Source organism: Protopterus annectens, chromosome 9.part0, assembly GCF_019279795.1.
Source record: "Protopterus annectens isolate FY-2018-M chromosome 9.part0, PAN1.0, whole genome shotgun sequence".
Taxonomy (NCBI): Eukaryota; Metazoa; Chordata; order Ceratodontiformes; family Protopteridae; genus Protopterus; species Protopterus annectens.
The window spans coordinates 1,058,817,464-1,058,834,219 of record NC_056743.1 but is presented as its reverse complement, the minus strand read 5'-3'; the positions used below and the strand labels follow the sequence as shown (position 1 = coordinate 1,058,834,219).

Sequence of the window (16,756 nt, the reverse complement as noted above, 5' to 3'; positions counted from 1 at the left end):
ATCTAGAGTTACCAGCCAGCACTCCTTGCCCAGCATGGGAAGAAGTTGCTGGAGGGTCAGCATTTTGAATTTTGGGACAATGATGTATGTATTTAAGATGGACAGGTCGAGAATAGGTCTCCAGCTTTTTTCCTTTCTTGGAACTAGGAATAGTCTGGAGTAGAATCCTTTGCCTTGTTCTGTTATTGGCACTTTTTCCACAGCTCTCATCTTTGTTAGTTGCATTATCTGCTGTAGAGCTTCTGTTTTTTGATTTGGAGGCAGGTTTGGCATTCCTCTTTTGACTGGTAAAGTGTGGAAGTGGAACCGGTATCCTTGGTCTATGGTTTGCAGAATCCACTTGTCTTTTGTGATATAGTGCCAGTTTTTCGAAAATAAGGTTAATTTTCCGCCTAAAGGTGCTGCTATTTGTTCCCTGGTAGGCGGGGTTAGAATCAAGTCACTGTGCTGTTGCAGTGGCAGTGGCTGTGTCTGTGCCTCTGTTATTACCTTGCCACTGTCGTCCTCTGTAGGCACCCCCTCTGGATTGATTTCTGCCTCTGGGACGTCTATTCCTGCCCCTTTGGGATCTTGTGGAGTCAGGAAAGGACCAATTTTTGGCAGGCCAGTTCCTGCTAAACCTTGGGGGTTGAACCTGCAAGAAATCTTTAACTGTTTGTACAGATTTTGCCTTTTCTTCCATTTTCTTCATTACCTGCTGGGCAGGTGTACCAAACAAACTGGCCTTATCCATAGGTGCATCTAATAACTTAGCTTTAACATGATCCGGTAAGACCTGTTCCTTCAGCCATGCATGTCTTCTTATCACTGTGCCAGTCATGGCTGATCTAAATGAAGCCTCCAGTGCATCATAGCCACATTTGAAGGAATGGTTACTAACCTGTTGTATGTTATTTACCATTTCTAATATATATTTCTTATCTATAGAGTCATCAGAGGATAGCTTTTTAGTTAACTGATCAAGCATAAACTCTTGGTTGTATCATGTGAAACTGACAATTTAAAGCTCTAGCTGAGAGAGTAGCAGAGGTGTAAACCTTTTTGCCCCATCTGTCTAAAGACCTGGCTTCCCTTTGAGAAGGAATAGGGTTTTTTGCTGTGGTCGAGGCTGCTGCCTTAGGCCCCTGGGATATGGTTTCGGGGTCTGCAAGTGGGGCCTTGTATAAGTGGTGATGAGTGTCTGGAACCCTGTAAAATCTGTCTGGTTTGACAAGGGCTGGAGGTAAGGAATCTGGTGCAGTGCAGACATCATTAAATGCATCGTCCACAACAGAAAGGACAGGAGGTATAGCTAAAGGCCTGTGTTGTGGTAGGTGCAGAAAAGTCCTAAGTCTTTTTCTGGAATCTGAGAAATCCTGTTCCTGCCATTGGAATTGTTCTCGCATGGCATGTAAGGTTTCCCCAAAGGAGAATTCTTCTGGTGGAGAAGCAGCTGGAATGGATTCTTCAGCATCTGAGTCTTCATAATTGGAGAAATGAGCCTCTGGCTGGTCTGTAATATCAGAGTCCTCCGCGGAATCATCAGAGGACACAGGCTCGGGGGGCTCTGCTCTAGGTCTCTTTTCTGGGGGCTGAGAAGCCCTGTCTGGGTGAGATTGAGATCCCCTAATTAAGGATATTAAATCCTCTGCCAGAGTAAGCATTTGTGAACTAGAAGTGGGCCTAGTAGAGGGGGGCTTAACAGGTACTGATTTAGTAGTTTTGGCTGCTTTAGCCCTGGCAAAGGCCTTAATAGACATGGCTGCAGGAGGCCTAGCAGCACCACGTGCTGGGGTAGAGACATCCAAAGGGATGGTGTCTGATAAGTCAATAGTAACCACTGTAGGTAAGATTTCTGAGGCCGTTTCAAGTAAGGTAGCAGGAGCCTCAGTAGTAGTCATTGATTCAGCTGTGCTTTGATCAGTTTTCTCGGTTTCGGCCGAAACCGAGACACTCGCGGTTTGCTTAACCATGGTTTCGGCCGAAACCGTGGACCGCGAGTGTCGGTCTTTTTCTTTGCGTTTTTTAACAATCTGGGTAGTCGGAGGATCCGACGGCATAATGTACGCAAAATCTGAGCCGAAAAACTGTTCAGCAAACTCCGACCGACGCCTAAGCATTCGTCGGTTGAATGAGGCACAGGCTGAACAGGCTGCTACGTCGTGGTCTGGGCCTAAACAAGGCAAACAGTAAGAGTGGAAATCTTTATGAGATATTTGTTTCCAACAAGTTAAACAGTTATTGACTTTTTCTGACATCGGCTGAGGCAAGAAAGAGTCCCCAACGGGGTACTTAGCTTTTAGAAGTCTTCGAAGTAGTATTCGGAAGTAGTAATCTCTGGATCTGACCGACCGGCACTTGCGAACAGCTTCTGCTTCGGGCGCCACGCGGCAAGAAAGACTGAGGAAAATGGCGTCGGCTGATGCCTTTATACCCGAAGACCAACAGAGATGACGTCGGGTGAAGTGCGACATCAGCCGAAGCCGGACCCGGACTTTGGAATCCGGCCGACCGAAGGGCTGCCTGACGACAGGACAACCCTGTTGTTATGACTGCAGATGCATCCATGAAGGACATCAGTGCTATCTCCAAAGGCTGTCGTTGGCAAAAGATACAGTCTCTGGGGATGGCATTACTGTTTGAAAGATTGTACAAATTCAATTACTCATTAAGAAACTTCTTGCATTAGCATTTGTGGAAGAGAGTGATGTGCTGCCACTATTTAACAAAGTACGATATCAGTTTCCCGTGGAACGAAATGAGCTAGTATGTTATTTTACAGATTATTATGCATTGTGGAAACCTAAAAAGTTTTCCACAGAAACGAATGCATCTGCTAGGTTTCTGCCACTCTGAAATATTTCAAAAAGAAATTGGAAAGAGTTGAATAAACCTGAAATAGGTTAAGTATTCCTAGAACACAGAATTCTTTGGAAGCCTGGCACAGGTGAATGAGATGCCTCTTAGGTCGCCATATTTCAGACCTAGCATCTGTCATGTCTGTGCTGGTATGTGAACAGAATCATGTTGATGAAGCAGGATACTGGACGACTACTGGCTGCCTATCTTCACTGAAGGAATGACAACTTGCTCAATGTCATACATGTTTTAGGAAAGTTTTGAAAATAAAGAAAAGTGTACAGTGGAAGAATTTCTAACCTTTGTAGCTGTCTTACCCAGGATGTAATGTTACTACAGTATTCTGCTGTTCCAGACATGGAGACATGGGCACTTAACATCTCCTGGTTATTTAAGTCTGCACAATTTTTTGTATGGGCACTTCATATGGAAGAACCTGAGCATGCGTTTATGGAGTTTATTTACACTATTTGCAGTAATACGGGGCTTTACTGTTGGACTTCTGCAAAAGGAAAACACGCACTTATGTACTGCTGCTCACAGGTGTGGAATATATTTTATGTGCAGCATCTATTACTGAGACATATTCTGTTGCATAGTGTGAATTTAATGTCTTGAGTTTTGGATTTCTGTGGGTTTGGACACTTGCACTTTCGATCTTGTTGTCTTGATGTTGCGATGCTCGATCTTCTGGAAAGCTGAGGTAATAATACGGATCCTATAGAATGCATATCTGGGATAAGGAGGACATTGGCTGTAGTATGGTGTGCTCCATATGTTTACAAGTGCTCACGTGCTTGTTATCTATATATACTAGTGTATATGAGAATACATGTCTGGAGTAAGGAGAACATTGCATGTAGTCTGATGGGCTCTATACATGTGTACAGGTGTTCACATGCATGTGCTTATCTACAGACACCAGTGTAGACAATGCATTTTTAGGATGAAGAGGACATTGCATGTAGTCTGGTGTGCTCTATATGTGCACAAGTGTTCACATGCATGTGCATATGCATTAAAAGACAATCAGTGCTGCAGAGGACTGCCTGAAAATGTAGAGGTGAAAAAATTGTACACAGGAGGATGATGGGGTACAAGTAAGCCAAAGATGAAGAATATTCTAAAATGAGTCTCTTCACATCTCGTAGAAGTATTAGAACAATAGGACACTTATGGGAAAGACAGTACGGTGTGGTATGTGAGGTATTTATTCATGCAGAGCAGCAGCTAGGTTAACTGATATCCCTGAAAACACCAATATGCATGAGTGTTTAAATGTTTACATGGCGTGAATGAATGAATTCCAGCTTCATCAATGCCAAAATGAAATGTCGGTACACCACTTGGGCAGTGACGATCATTATTCAGTTACACCTCTGACAGCCTGTGCTATGGGCAGCCATCTTCTTCTCCCTGCTTTAGCTATACATATTGTCATGCAGCCCTATCTTTACCTGCATTCTGCCATCCTTCTGATGTGTAATACTGCTAAACATTTAAACAATATTTTGCTGGTTTACTCACGCTGGTGTTTTGTGATGGCAAGACTCAGAAACGTGATGAAGCCCACAAGTGCTAATACAGCAAATACAAGGCCGATGACGAGGAAAAAACGCAGACCCTTCAGCCATGTCCTCCAGTAGTCCTGAACATACATAATGTGAGCCACTAGACACCAGACGGCCAGCACACCTGCAAAAAAAAAACAAAAATAAAGAATGACAGAGCAGTGGTCACTAAACATGGATCAAGACTAGGGCAAGTGTTCAGGAAAAAAAATGTTTTGCATAGTCAGTAAGGCTAGCAGAACAACATATTATATCCTACTGTGGGAGTTGCATTTAAATCAAGAAAGTCTATATTCCAAGCCACACTCTGAATGATATTTTTTCCACACATGCCCTCTGAAGGACACGGATGATGCAGAACACTACAGTCCATCTTCTGTTTACTGTATATACCTAAAATAATTGATTGGCTTATGAAATGTAACAGTTACAACAATCAGCTGCATACCCAGTATATGAGATTAAGAACACAAAGCTGAATCCTAACACAAAATAATAAATTGTACTGTCCAGCCTGTGGCACAGAACTAATTAATTGGTTACCTTGTAACACTTTATAACACAGAGCAATAAGTTCAAATGTACCTCAGGGATTATGTCTCCTACACCCAATGTTTTCAATAATATGCATTCTTATTACAGGGAGTACTTTATAGGCCACTGACTGAATTCCAATACGGCTTAAAAGGCAAACTAAAAAAAAAAATAAAAAAATAAAAAAGTATCTCCTTCTGTCATCCAACAAATAGAATGTAATGGTACAGAGCAACATACTTAACCAACACATGTTGCTCATCTGATGAAGCAATCTGAGGGGACACTGCAGATTCAGAAGGTTTGCTTCGACCCCTGTCTGTGACTTGGCCACAGCAGTGGATATGACAGTGGTCTGTCTGTGAAATAGAACAAGTACTGGCTGCACTCATTTCAGTTTGTGAGCTGTACCTGTACAATCGGCTTTGACCTACAGAAAAAAATCCACCCTCCCAGTCTGACAAACGTAACAATCACAGTAAACGGTGGTCCACATTTAAACAGTAGTTGAAAGGTAGAGCAATGATCATTATCCAGGCTTCTATGAAAGTCAGGGTAACAAAATGTACTCATTCCACAGACTAAGTAATTTCAGAATAAAGGGCTGACGTGCCTCATTTTTCTTTCTGCCTCAATACTCCCATCTCTGTAAGCCACAGTCAAAATAACAGACTGAACACTGATCCACTCCCTATCTATGAGATGCAAGCAGTAAGACAGAGCTCTCATCCTTGCCGTCTCTGAGATACAGCACCGGTGTCTGGCAGGGATGGCACTTAGTCGACGAAGGATAAATGTTGACAGTTGCAGAGGCGAGTGGATGTGAGCAGTGACAGTAACATGCACACGAGTCACATGACAAGGAGTGTTTCCCCCGAGATCATACCTCTCAACTATCCAGATTTTCACAGAATATCCAGATTTTTGCCTCATATTTTAGGTCTGTTCCTTATAAAATCTGTATTCTTCTGGAAAACACTAAATAATGACAGACATTTGAGTGTCAGGCTTTAGATCCTTCAAAAAATGCATGCTAGCTCAAATCCTGTTATTCTAGCAATTTTCTAAGAGAAATATTTAAACTCTGCCAATATCTTTGGGCCTGTGTCCCCAGATTATTTTAGGCTTTGTCCAGGCTTCTTGCTCTAAGAGGTTGAGAGGTATGCCTAAGATATTGAAATTTCAGCAGAGGTTGGACAAGACATACTTGCTAGGAATGAAAAAAAAGTGTAAAACTGCTGGAAATGGAGGATGACAACAGTTTGTTCCAGCAGTAGAATACTGGGTGTAGAAACCACTTTATCGCAAGTCAGGTCACACTTTCCAGCTAAAACAAATGAAATGAGTAAAACATGTGGTCGATCTATACCAAGTCACCACTGTTTGTCTATTCGAGTAGTGAATTCTTCTAGTAAATATATGTCACGTGAAACGGGCAAAAACAAAAACATTGGTAACGATACCAGATAATAACTTTATTTTCCACCAGGTCTGCAGATGAACTTCCCTACCTCTGCCTCATCCATGCATGAATTAGTTATTTTTTTCATGCATGCATTTATAAAACAGTACTATCTTTTAGATCACCACTGATTTATGTCACGAATAATGTGGACAAATGTGTCTTTCCCAGTCTGACCCAGGGAGTTTTCATATATTAAACCTAAGAATTTTTTTTTTAACATATTCGATCCTTGGTGGTTCCTGTGGATTCTGTTTGAAGTGAACTTTGGTGCCTTTGTGAATATTTTACTTTATTCTGGTTTATAAGAATTTTTTTTAACATATCCTATGTTGGTGGTGTAGGTTCCCCAGTTAATCATTAGGTAGTTAAATGAAACAGACATGATGAAATGGAAACTAATGAGGTGGAACAAACATTTTTTTTCTTCCCGAAAACAAGTTGAGAGAACTGCATACAAAGTAACACAGCTCTCCTGTTTGGCATCTACTTTTCTGAAGGAGCCAAAGGGCTCTGACCGACTGACTAAATCTGCACATGACTGCAAGCTAGATGTAGTTATTGAACCCCCAAATGACTTAGCCATCCTGCAGGATGATTCTTCCCATACAAATAACTGATTTCAGAATCATGGACTGAAACCAAATGCCTGAAATGCATTACTGTATCCTTTGTGAAGTTGTCTACATCTGGGAACTACCACACTGGCAATATGCCACTAAGAGTTGACCCAGTTGTTTCGTATATGGGGACTTACGAGAACACAGTGACCTGTTTGACTAATATGTGTCCAGTGTCATTAGACAGTCCTTCTACATTGCACAGTTTATAAATAAAGGAGTTGTGTTTAAATCTAGGGATACCATTGCCCCACTTTACTTAGCCCTCATTAGTCTAAGTAAGGAAGTATAATGCCCTCTTTGGCATGCATTTGTCCAAACACACACAACAACAGGAATGCCCACAGTCATACTTTTCTAAAAGTATACAAGGTCCAAACAATATGTCCTACATGGACCAACTCAAACCCCTATTACTATACTCACTGTTCTACAGACTTTTAAAGGTGACCTGTATTGGTATACAAGTCGTCCCCGACCCAGTATTGATGGGCTTATTGCACATCAGCAAGTCATATGGTATCAGAAATACTCAATCCAGTGATCTAAACCTTCGCTGCAAATAGTACAGTTTTGTACCTACCATAAATGTAGATGTTCGAGGATCCACATTGCTGCAGTCCTAACTATTGGGTAGTCCGCTGTCCAGTCGGCCCGAATACCAAAGTATATGGCTGACGTCGGTCAGGGCGCATTAGACTGACGTCAGTACGTCAGGGTACTAATGCGCATGACCGACGTCATATCCTCAGTCTTTTCTTGCCCCAGATGTCAGAAGACCCTGAAAAGATAAGGCCAAAAACCAAAAAACTCCCAAAATACCTGCACCAAAAAATATATGTACAATATATACACAATTAGCAGAATATAACCTCACCTACACAACCACCCCTAAACACAGAGGGAAGGAGGGAGGGTAAATTGGACTGCAGCAATGTGGATCCTCGAACATCTACATTTATGGTAGGTACAAAACTGTACTATGTTCTTCATTCCACATTGCTGCAGTCCTAACTATTGGGTAGAATCCCAAAGCAGAGGTAAGGGAGGCTGGCAAATCATAAGGAAGCAGGAACTGACAACATGCCTTGCAAAATAGCTGTGGCAAAACCAGCCCTAGACTTAGAGTAGAGAGGAAGGTGATAATGCTTAGTGAAAGTATGCACTGAACTCCAAGTAGCTGCCTCCAAAATATCCTTAGTTGCCACCCCCCTTAGAAATGCTGTAGAAGTGGCAGTAGCCCTAGTGGAATGAGGCCTAATCCCAGCTGGAATCTCCTTGCCATGATGGGAATAACAAAAAGTAATGCAACACCCAATCCACCTAGAAATAGTTTGCTTCGACACAGGCTTGCCCTTTGAACTCAAAGCAAAAGAAACAAACAACTGCTGAGACTGCCTAAAATCCTTAGTCCTGCTCAAATAATAACGCAATAGCCTGTGTACATCTAAAGTGTGCAAAATCTTTTCCCCTTTATTTTGGGGATCTGCATAAAAGGTAGGCAAATGAATAGTTTGGTTTAAAGCCACACTAGAAACCACCTTAGGCATAAAGGAAGGATTAGTACGTAAAGATACCCTATCCTTATGAAAAATCAAAAAAGGCTCCACTGCCATAAGGGCCTGCAACTCAGAAACCCTTCTTGCAGAAGTAATGGCCAACAAAAAAGCAGTCTTCCATGACAAGTATTTCAATTCAGCAGTAGCCGCAGGCTCAAAAGGTTGTAGAGTAAGTTTCTCCAACACAAAATTGAGATCCCAAGCAGGAGTAGGAGCTCTACGTGGGGGTCTTATATTCTTTGCCCCTCTAAGAAATTGCTTGAACAAAGGATGCGAAAACAATGGTGGGTCACAATCATAGTGAGCTGAAATTGCTGCAGCATGAATCTTAATGGAAGAGAAAGACAAACCTTTGTCCAGTAACTCAGTAAGATATTGAAGAGCCACACTCAAATTTGGCTCAGAAATCTCCAAATTGTTTGCTGCACTCCAAAATAAAAATCTCTTCCATTTTTCTGCGTACACTTTCCTTGTACTAGGTCTTCTGGCTTCCATAATCACATTTAAAACTTGTTGAGGAAGCTGAGACCTGCTGTCTTTCAAAACAGAATATGCCAGGCTGTTAGATGCAGAGAGTGAAGCTTGACATTGAGCAGATGACCTTCCCTCTGAGACAACAGGTGTGGAATCAAGGGTAAAGGCCATGGAGGCTTCCTTACCAGACTCCTCAGTAATGGGTACCAGTGCTGCCGAGGCCAATCTGGAGCTATTAAAATCATCCTTGGCTTGTCTTGTCTGACCTTTAGAAGCACCTTTGGAAGAAGAGGCAGAGGTGGAAAAGCATACACATGAAGATTTTTCCAACTGAAAGAAAGAGCATCCACTTTCCAAGCTGTGTGATGAAATCCCTTCGCAAAACTTTGGCAGCTGGTGGTTTAGTGGAGAAGCGAACAGATCTATGTCTGGAGTTCCCCATGACACTGTCAATTTTGAAATACATGAAGATCCAGTTTCCAATCGTGGGGATCCATGATTTGTCTGCTTAATACATCTGCTAAGGAGTTCTGTGCTCCCGGCAGAAACCTTGCCTGAAGAGTTAGTTGCAGACTGAGCGCAGTCTCCCATAAAATCATTGCTTGTCTGCACAATGGGTAAGAATGAGTTCCCCCTTGTTTGTTGATGTACCACATGACAGTTGTGTTGTCTGTTAGAATCAACACCTGCCCTGGAAGAAGTAACTCCTTGAAAGCAATTAATGCAAACTGAACTGCTAACATCTCTTTCATGTTGATATGTAGATGCTGTAGTCTGGCAGGCCACTTGTCTTGTATCCACTTTCCATTTAGATGAGCTCCCAAGCAATATCTGAGGCATCTGTCGTTAGAATCTGACTTGCCTCTGGCCGGGTCACAGAGAGTCCCTTGTTTAGGTGACATTCCTGAGCCCACCACAAAAATTCCTTTTGAATGCAAGGTATTATTTGAATGACAGTGTCCAAATCCTGGCAGTGCTGTGTCCACAGATTTTTGAGATACCATTGTAGCTTCCTCATATGCAGTTTGGCATTGGGAAGCACCAGAATACAAGATGCCATGAACCCTAAGGCTTGAAGGACTGTCCTTGCAGTCAGCCCGGACTGAAGAGATAGATGATGGAAGTAACTGGAAAGATTCTTTTGTTTGTCCGGGGTTAAAAAGGCCATCTGGGCTGCTGTATTCAGTCTCACACCCAGAAAGCACATGTCTTGAGAGGGTACTAGACTGGACTTTATTTCGTTCACAGAATACCCTAGGCATCTTAGCACTGCTATGACATATTCCAGATGCTGTAGAAGATCTTCCTTTTCTTGAGCCAGAATCAGGCAGTCGTCCAAGTAAGGATAGATTTGAATTCCTTTTAGCCTGAAGTAAGCTATCACTGGAGCCAGAACCTTTGTGAATACTCTGGGCAGTAGATAAGCCAAAGGGCAATGCAGAGAACTGATAATGAGAATTTCCAGCTCGAACCGCAGATACTTCCTGCAACGTAGTCTTATTGGCACATGAAGGTAAGCTTCCTTGAGATCTAAAGTTACCATCCAGTGATCTTTGCCCAGCAGAGGTAAAAGCTGTTGTAACGTCAACATTTTGAACTTGGGAATGTCCAGATAAGTGTTGAGAATAGATAAATCCAGAATTGGTCTCCACGTGTTCCCCTTCTTTGGTACTAGGAACAGGCGAGAATAAAATCCTAGGCCCCTTTCCGGCACAGGAACTGACTGAATGGCCCCTATTTGGAGCAACAGAGAAATTTGCTTGTGAGCCTCTGTTCTTTGAGGAGGAGGAATGTCTGGCATGCCTTTGAAAGGAGGCAAGGTATGGAAATAAAACCTGTAACCGTGGTGAATAATATCCAGAACCCATCTGTCTTGGGTAATTAAATCCCAATTTTCTTTGAAAAGAGACAGCCTTCCTCCCAAAGGTGCTGCCAGGCGAGAACGCACTGGCAGCTGAAAAGGCAGGTCATTGGGTCTGCTTACGAAGGACTGACCCCTGCCCTCACCAAGTCTGAGCAGGGGAACTCCCTGTCCTAGGCCTAAAAGAACCCTGAGCTCTGCCCCTACCACGTCTAGACCTACCCCTAGACTGGGAATCATAAGCAGGATAAGTCCATCCCTTAGTAGGCCAATTTCTACTAAACTTTGGAGGCTGCACCTGCAAAAAATCTTTAACAGTTTGCATAGACTTAGCCTTGTCCTCCATTTTCTTCAAAACTGCTTCCACAGGCGAACCAAACAACACATCAGACTGTAAAGGAGCATCCAAAATCCTTGTCTTAACATGCTCAGCTAAATTCTGATCTCTCAGCCAGGCGTGCCTACGAAGAACAGAACCAGTGGCAGCCACCCTGGAGGAGGCCTGCACAGCATCAAAACCACACTGCAAGGAATGTTTACCCACCTGTTCAGACACATGAACCAAATCCTGCAACTCTTTACACTCAATACCTTCAGCCAGAGCATCCACCTTAGATTTCAACTGTGAAAGAAGATAATTCTGATATTTTAACATGTGAAACTGACAATTTAACGCCCTCATGGCTAAAGTGGAAGAAGTATACACTTTCTTTCCCCATCTATCCAAAGCCCTTGCCTCTTTATCAGGAGGGACAGGATTTTTAACAACTGAGGCCTTCACACCTTTAGGCCCCTGAGAGACAGTTTCAGGGTCTGCCCTAGGACTCTTAAAAAGATACTTATGAGCTTCAGGCACCCTATAATACCTATCCGGTTTAACTGGGGCAGGAGGCAAAGAATCAGGATTCAGCGAAGCCTCTGCAAACACATCTTCCACCACATTCAAAACAGGAGGTATAGCTAAAGGCCTATGCTGGGGTAAAATCAAGAATTCCCTAAGCCTTTTCCTAGAATCAGAGAAATCTTGACCTTCCCATTTAAAATGCTCCCTCATGGAATGCAGAGTCTCTGAAAATGAAAAATCCTCAGGAGGAGAAGCAGAAGGAGTAGAATCATCCACATCAGAATCAGAATAAGGAGGGAACTCCTGCAAGTCTTCAGCCGAAGACTCCGAAGCCTCCGAGCATTGCTCAAAACTCTCAAACTCAGGTTCCACCCTAGGCCTCTTATCAGGAGGGGGCATAGAACCCCTAATCATAGTAATCAAATCCTCTGCCATTTTAAGCATATGTTTCTTAGGCAAAGATCCTGAAGCAGTAGGAGAAACCCCCACAGAAGCTAAATTTGGCCTGCCCCTCAAAGAAGCTTTGGAAACTGAAGGGGAGGCTCTAACCACCTTAGGAAGAGAGGGAAGAACAGCCACCTGAGAAGCCCCCTCAGCCTGGCCTACTTCCTGAGAGGATACATCCTGTAACAGTAAAGTCTCTCCCTGAGACTCCAAAGAAACACCTGGCAAAACCTCCGGCTCCACTGAGCCTTCCAAAGAACCGACGTCTGGGACTGTCGGTTCCTCCACCCTAGGCTTTGCTGCTTTATCTTTGCGTTTTAGCGAAGCCGGCGTCGGAGCATCCGACGGCATTTTATAATTACAACGCTTCCCAAACACTAACCTGGCACAGTCTAACCTTCTCTTAATAGTGCGTTTGTTAAATCTAGCACAAGAGCGGCATCCAACAACGTCGTGCTCAGGCCCTAAACAAGGTATACACAAAGTATGGTAATCCCTATGAGGTATCTGTTTCCCACAAGAAATACAGTTATTCACTTTTTCTGACATCCGGTTAAATACTGAGGCAAGAAAAAACAAAATATTCCCCAACGGGTACTTAGCCAACTTTGATTCGGTCTGAAACTCTGACTTCAGAAACTTTCAGAACGCCAACCTGCACTCGCAAAATTGCTTCTGCATCGGACCATGCGGCAAAAAAGACTGAGGATATGACGTCGGTCATGCGCATTAGTACCCTGACGTACTGACGTCAGTCTAATGCGCCCTGACCGACGTCAGCCATATACTTTGGTATTCGGGCCGACTGGACAGCGGACTACCCAATAGTTAGGACTGCAGCAATGTGGAATGAAGAACATCACCAGAATGCTCTGGAGGAACATGTACATCTCACAGAGGATACTACTGCTCTGGAACGGACTCCCTATCCATGTAAAACAAAGTTCATTCCAATCCATATTCAAGCACAACTTGTATATATGGATAGGAAACAGAAAGTTTATCCCAAGACTGACACCTGTACTACTAATGCACAAGGGCTGCTCATAAATGCTTTATCCCACATGAGAACCTTCTAATTAACTATGGTACGATCCAAGTTATTCTCACTAAAGGGTAATATATAATTATCAACCACGGGATTGGGAAGGCCAATCTAACACCAGCTGGCATAGGTTTAATTACAGCACCAAAAAGGAAACTGGCTAGACTCAAAATGGCCTGCAAGGGCAGCCAGCCTAGGGCTTCAATTATTTACCTATGAACCTATAAATAAAAGGTGGTAAGGAAAAGTTAGGGCAGGCAAAGCCATGTCAGCATTAGGTCTCCTTAATTTTGCATGCAGAGCGGTGGTGCAGAGATCATTTATATAGGTGCTAACAAAAATTGAGAAGAAGCAAGCAGGAGCATCACTGTGTATGAGCCACTGAACAGGTGAGCTAAATACTGGGGCCCTATTTAGGGCCCCATTCTGTGGCAGTATAATGGGTTATATTTCAACAGGAGGACTAAGTGACCAAATGGACCCAGAGTTGCACATTGAGTCATTAGGATCTGCAGGCATGGGTGGTTCTTTGATAAGGAATTGGTTCTCTGCAGCATGGCCAGGGGCGGGCGGCATGGAGGGGTACGGACATTTGCAGAGATATCATGTTTCTAGAACTTATGCCTGTTTGGAACAGCTACAATGGTGTGGGCTTAAGAGGTATGAAACAAAACATAATATTCCAGTCAGGAAATCAATCAGTGGTGGTTGCACTGAAAAAACAGCAGCTAAATCAAGTCAAGATGCATAAGTTACTTAGCAGATTGGTGCTGCAAAGTCCCAAGATTTACCTTTCATTTTCAGCCTGCTACGGGCCAGGTAAAAGTAATGTGGTCACTGACAGCCTTTCTCACTGTCAGATGCTCAGGATTTGACAACTGCTACTGGAGTTGGAACAGGCACCAATACAGGTACCATAGGAATTATGGAAACTTAAAAATAAGATGCAGAACTGTTACAAAGCAAGTTGTGGGCACCGAGCACAAGGCAAACATCTGATGGGGATTACAGGGCATTCTGCTCCTCTGTGCAGTGTTTGTCAGTGCAAGAAAGGAAATGGTCTGTGTTCTTGATGAAGACATATCCTCTATACATATGGAAGCAGTAAGATCAGTTTGAGGGCTTGTGACTGCCTTAAGATTCACTTTTCAAACAAAAGGCTCAGTGGACTTCATTAATAACACAAGTGAGAGTGCTTACAGACTGGATATAGTTGTAAGGCAAAGGGGAATTGGAGGCACCCTTTGAGCAAGGCCCTTTTGCCTTGGCTACTACAGGAATCCTTTGTGGTTTGTCAGGATTATACTCTTTACTATTGCAGCTCTACTGCCGGTACCATAATATTCAGCCTTTTAAGCTGGTGAGATACTGGATGGGGAGGGATTAGGGAATGCCCAGCCACTACCACAGGGAGAAGCCATTATCACAGATGACACTTTGCTCATATGAATTAAGACTTCTAAGGCAAATCAGCTGGGAAAGAGCAAGCAAGGTATAAGTCACATAGTGGCAAGAGTTTAAATGACCCTTTTAGATGGATACACTTTTTAAAGGTGCTGAACACCAATACATCTCTTCAAACCTAATGTATGTTGTGCTTACAATGAGGGAGGGTGAAAGAAGCAGCTTGAGACAATATTAAGAATAGCTTTGAAAAGGATTAGAATTGAATCTAGTTGCTTTGCTACTTTAAGAACACTTGTCCATCTACCTGCATAACTGAGTACACTATCTGAAATCTCAACAAGGTGTCTTTATTCCTCCCACAGGTCGGCCATCAGAGATAAAGTCACCTAGATCTGGTAGCTAGAGTGACTTGGACTAATCCTTTGTTCTCTGTTTTACTACTTTACAATGGGGATTTGAGAGAGGAAGGTGCATCTGTAGGAAACATTAAATGGACAAGCAGGTGGTCATCAAGGGCCTTCTGAAGGGGCGTGTAAGGTATTTTGAATGAGCAACTAGACTAGGTACGGAGATTTAAGTATGAAATTCATCAACCATTCTCTTCTTTTCACTTCAGATCACAAGAACATGTTTTCTCATTGGTCATTCTTTTTTCTACTGGTCCAAATATGAGCAAATCTCTACCCTGGTAGTAAACGGCTAGAAAGTGGGAGATGGAAACTGATTGCAAGGGCTTGAAAGATATGACCTGAGATCAGCTTTATCCATTTTTGTTTTACAGTTGAAGCATGAATTTGGCAAATCTGACACTGTCATCATTCACTTAGGGAAGCATGATTTGAATCACATAGATAACAAGGAGTTGTCATCAATGTATTTTATTTATCAGCTGCATGGTCATCAACGATAAGCAGGCGTATACAGCATCATGCTAAAGCTCACAGTGCTACAGAAAGGATTAGGAGATACATCCATAAATATATGACCAACCTAAGGCACTCCGCAGACCTGATGACATTGGTGTACCCAGACTTCGAAAGGGTTCCCGATCAGTTTAGGGCAAAGAGAGTCCACCTGTTTGATCTTAAATTGCATCTTTTCAGTCTGCAGTTTTGTTTATTTTAAAAGGTCTGGGGGAGTAATCATGCTGTGCAGAGGGAACAAGGTAAATATATACAAATAAATAAAAATATATAAATTCTGAATATATACTGTATAAGTAGAGGGGGGTGTGGGTGGTGATGGCCTAAAATTCATGACAGAATGGGACAATTTTTAAATATTGCTCTTACAAACTTAGAAAGTAGATAGAATAACACGTTTTGCACTAGCATGAATTTTGTAAATGGTGTGAAGTCTGAAATTCAAATGTCTGTGAATATGTTTGACTTGTATCTTCAGTGATTTGCTAGAAAACCACAATCTTATGAAAAAAATGGACCAAAAATATGAGACAAAAATCTGGACAGTCTGCAAAAAATCTGTACAGTTGAGAGGTAGCATTACTTCTACATATTTTTCGCAGCTTAATCTTTTCAGAGGCTAAATCTACCTATCTTTTGTCTGTCATGTGCTTTCCAGCGCAAGTATTCCTATAACCTGTACTATTGTATTTTACACCTACATATCCACAAATTACATGTTTAGCAAAAGTCATTGTTGGACTTTGGACTTTTACTGCTAAGCAAAAAAAAAAAATCTGACAAACATTATACTTCATCAGTGTTGTGCAGTTATTCTGTAGGAGTATAAAAATCCTCATTAATTTTACTTTTATTTCTTCTGGAAGATTGCACACCATCCCTATAAATACTAATACAGGTAACAACTTATTTAAAAACTTCATCTCAAATGATTCACTGTCAGCTACTCCTCCTTTCCCCTATCCCACCAAATTAGTTGTCAAACCCTCCCAATCTTACAATGAAAAGTTGCTTCTCCCGCTCAGCCATACAGAAATATTGCTTCTTTTTTCATACCCGTGCTAATCATCTACCCAGCTCAAATACCTGAACTACTACCACCTTCATTTCACTCATTTTACAGTCAAAGCAGTTAAAGAACCATTTCCAAATGCACTGTGCCCATACTTTCTGA

The 16,756-nt window shown here is 42.4% G+C and overlaps 1 protein-coding gene across 1 annotated transcript in view; it reads right to left on the bottom strand.

Annotated features, from left to right (window-relative positions):
- Positions 1-16,756, bottom strand: part of SLC48A1 (solute carrier family 48 member 1) — a 225,707-nt gene that overhangs the window by 62,536 nt on the left and 146,415 nt on the right. Inside the window, exon 2 of the mRNA XM_044083869.1 lies at positions 4,366-4,533. Coding sequence (XP_043939804.1) covers positions 4,366-4,533 — 168 coding nt within the window. The remainder of the gene's footprint in view (positions 1-4,365; positions 4,534-16,756) is intronic.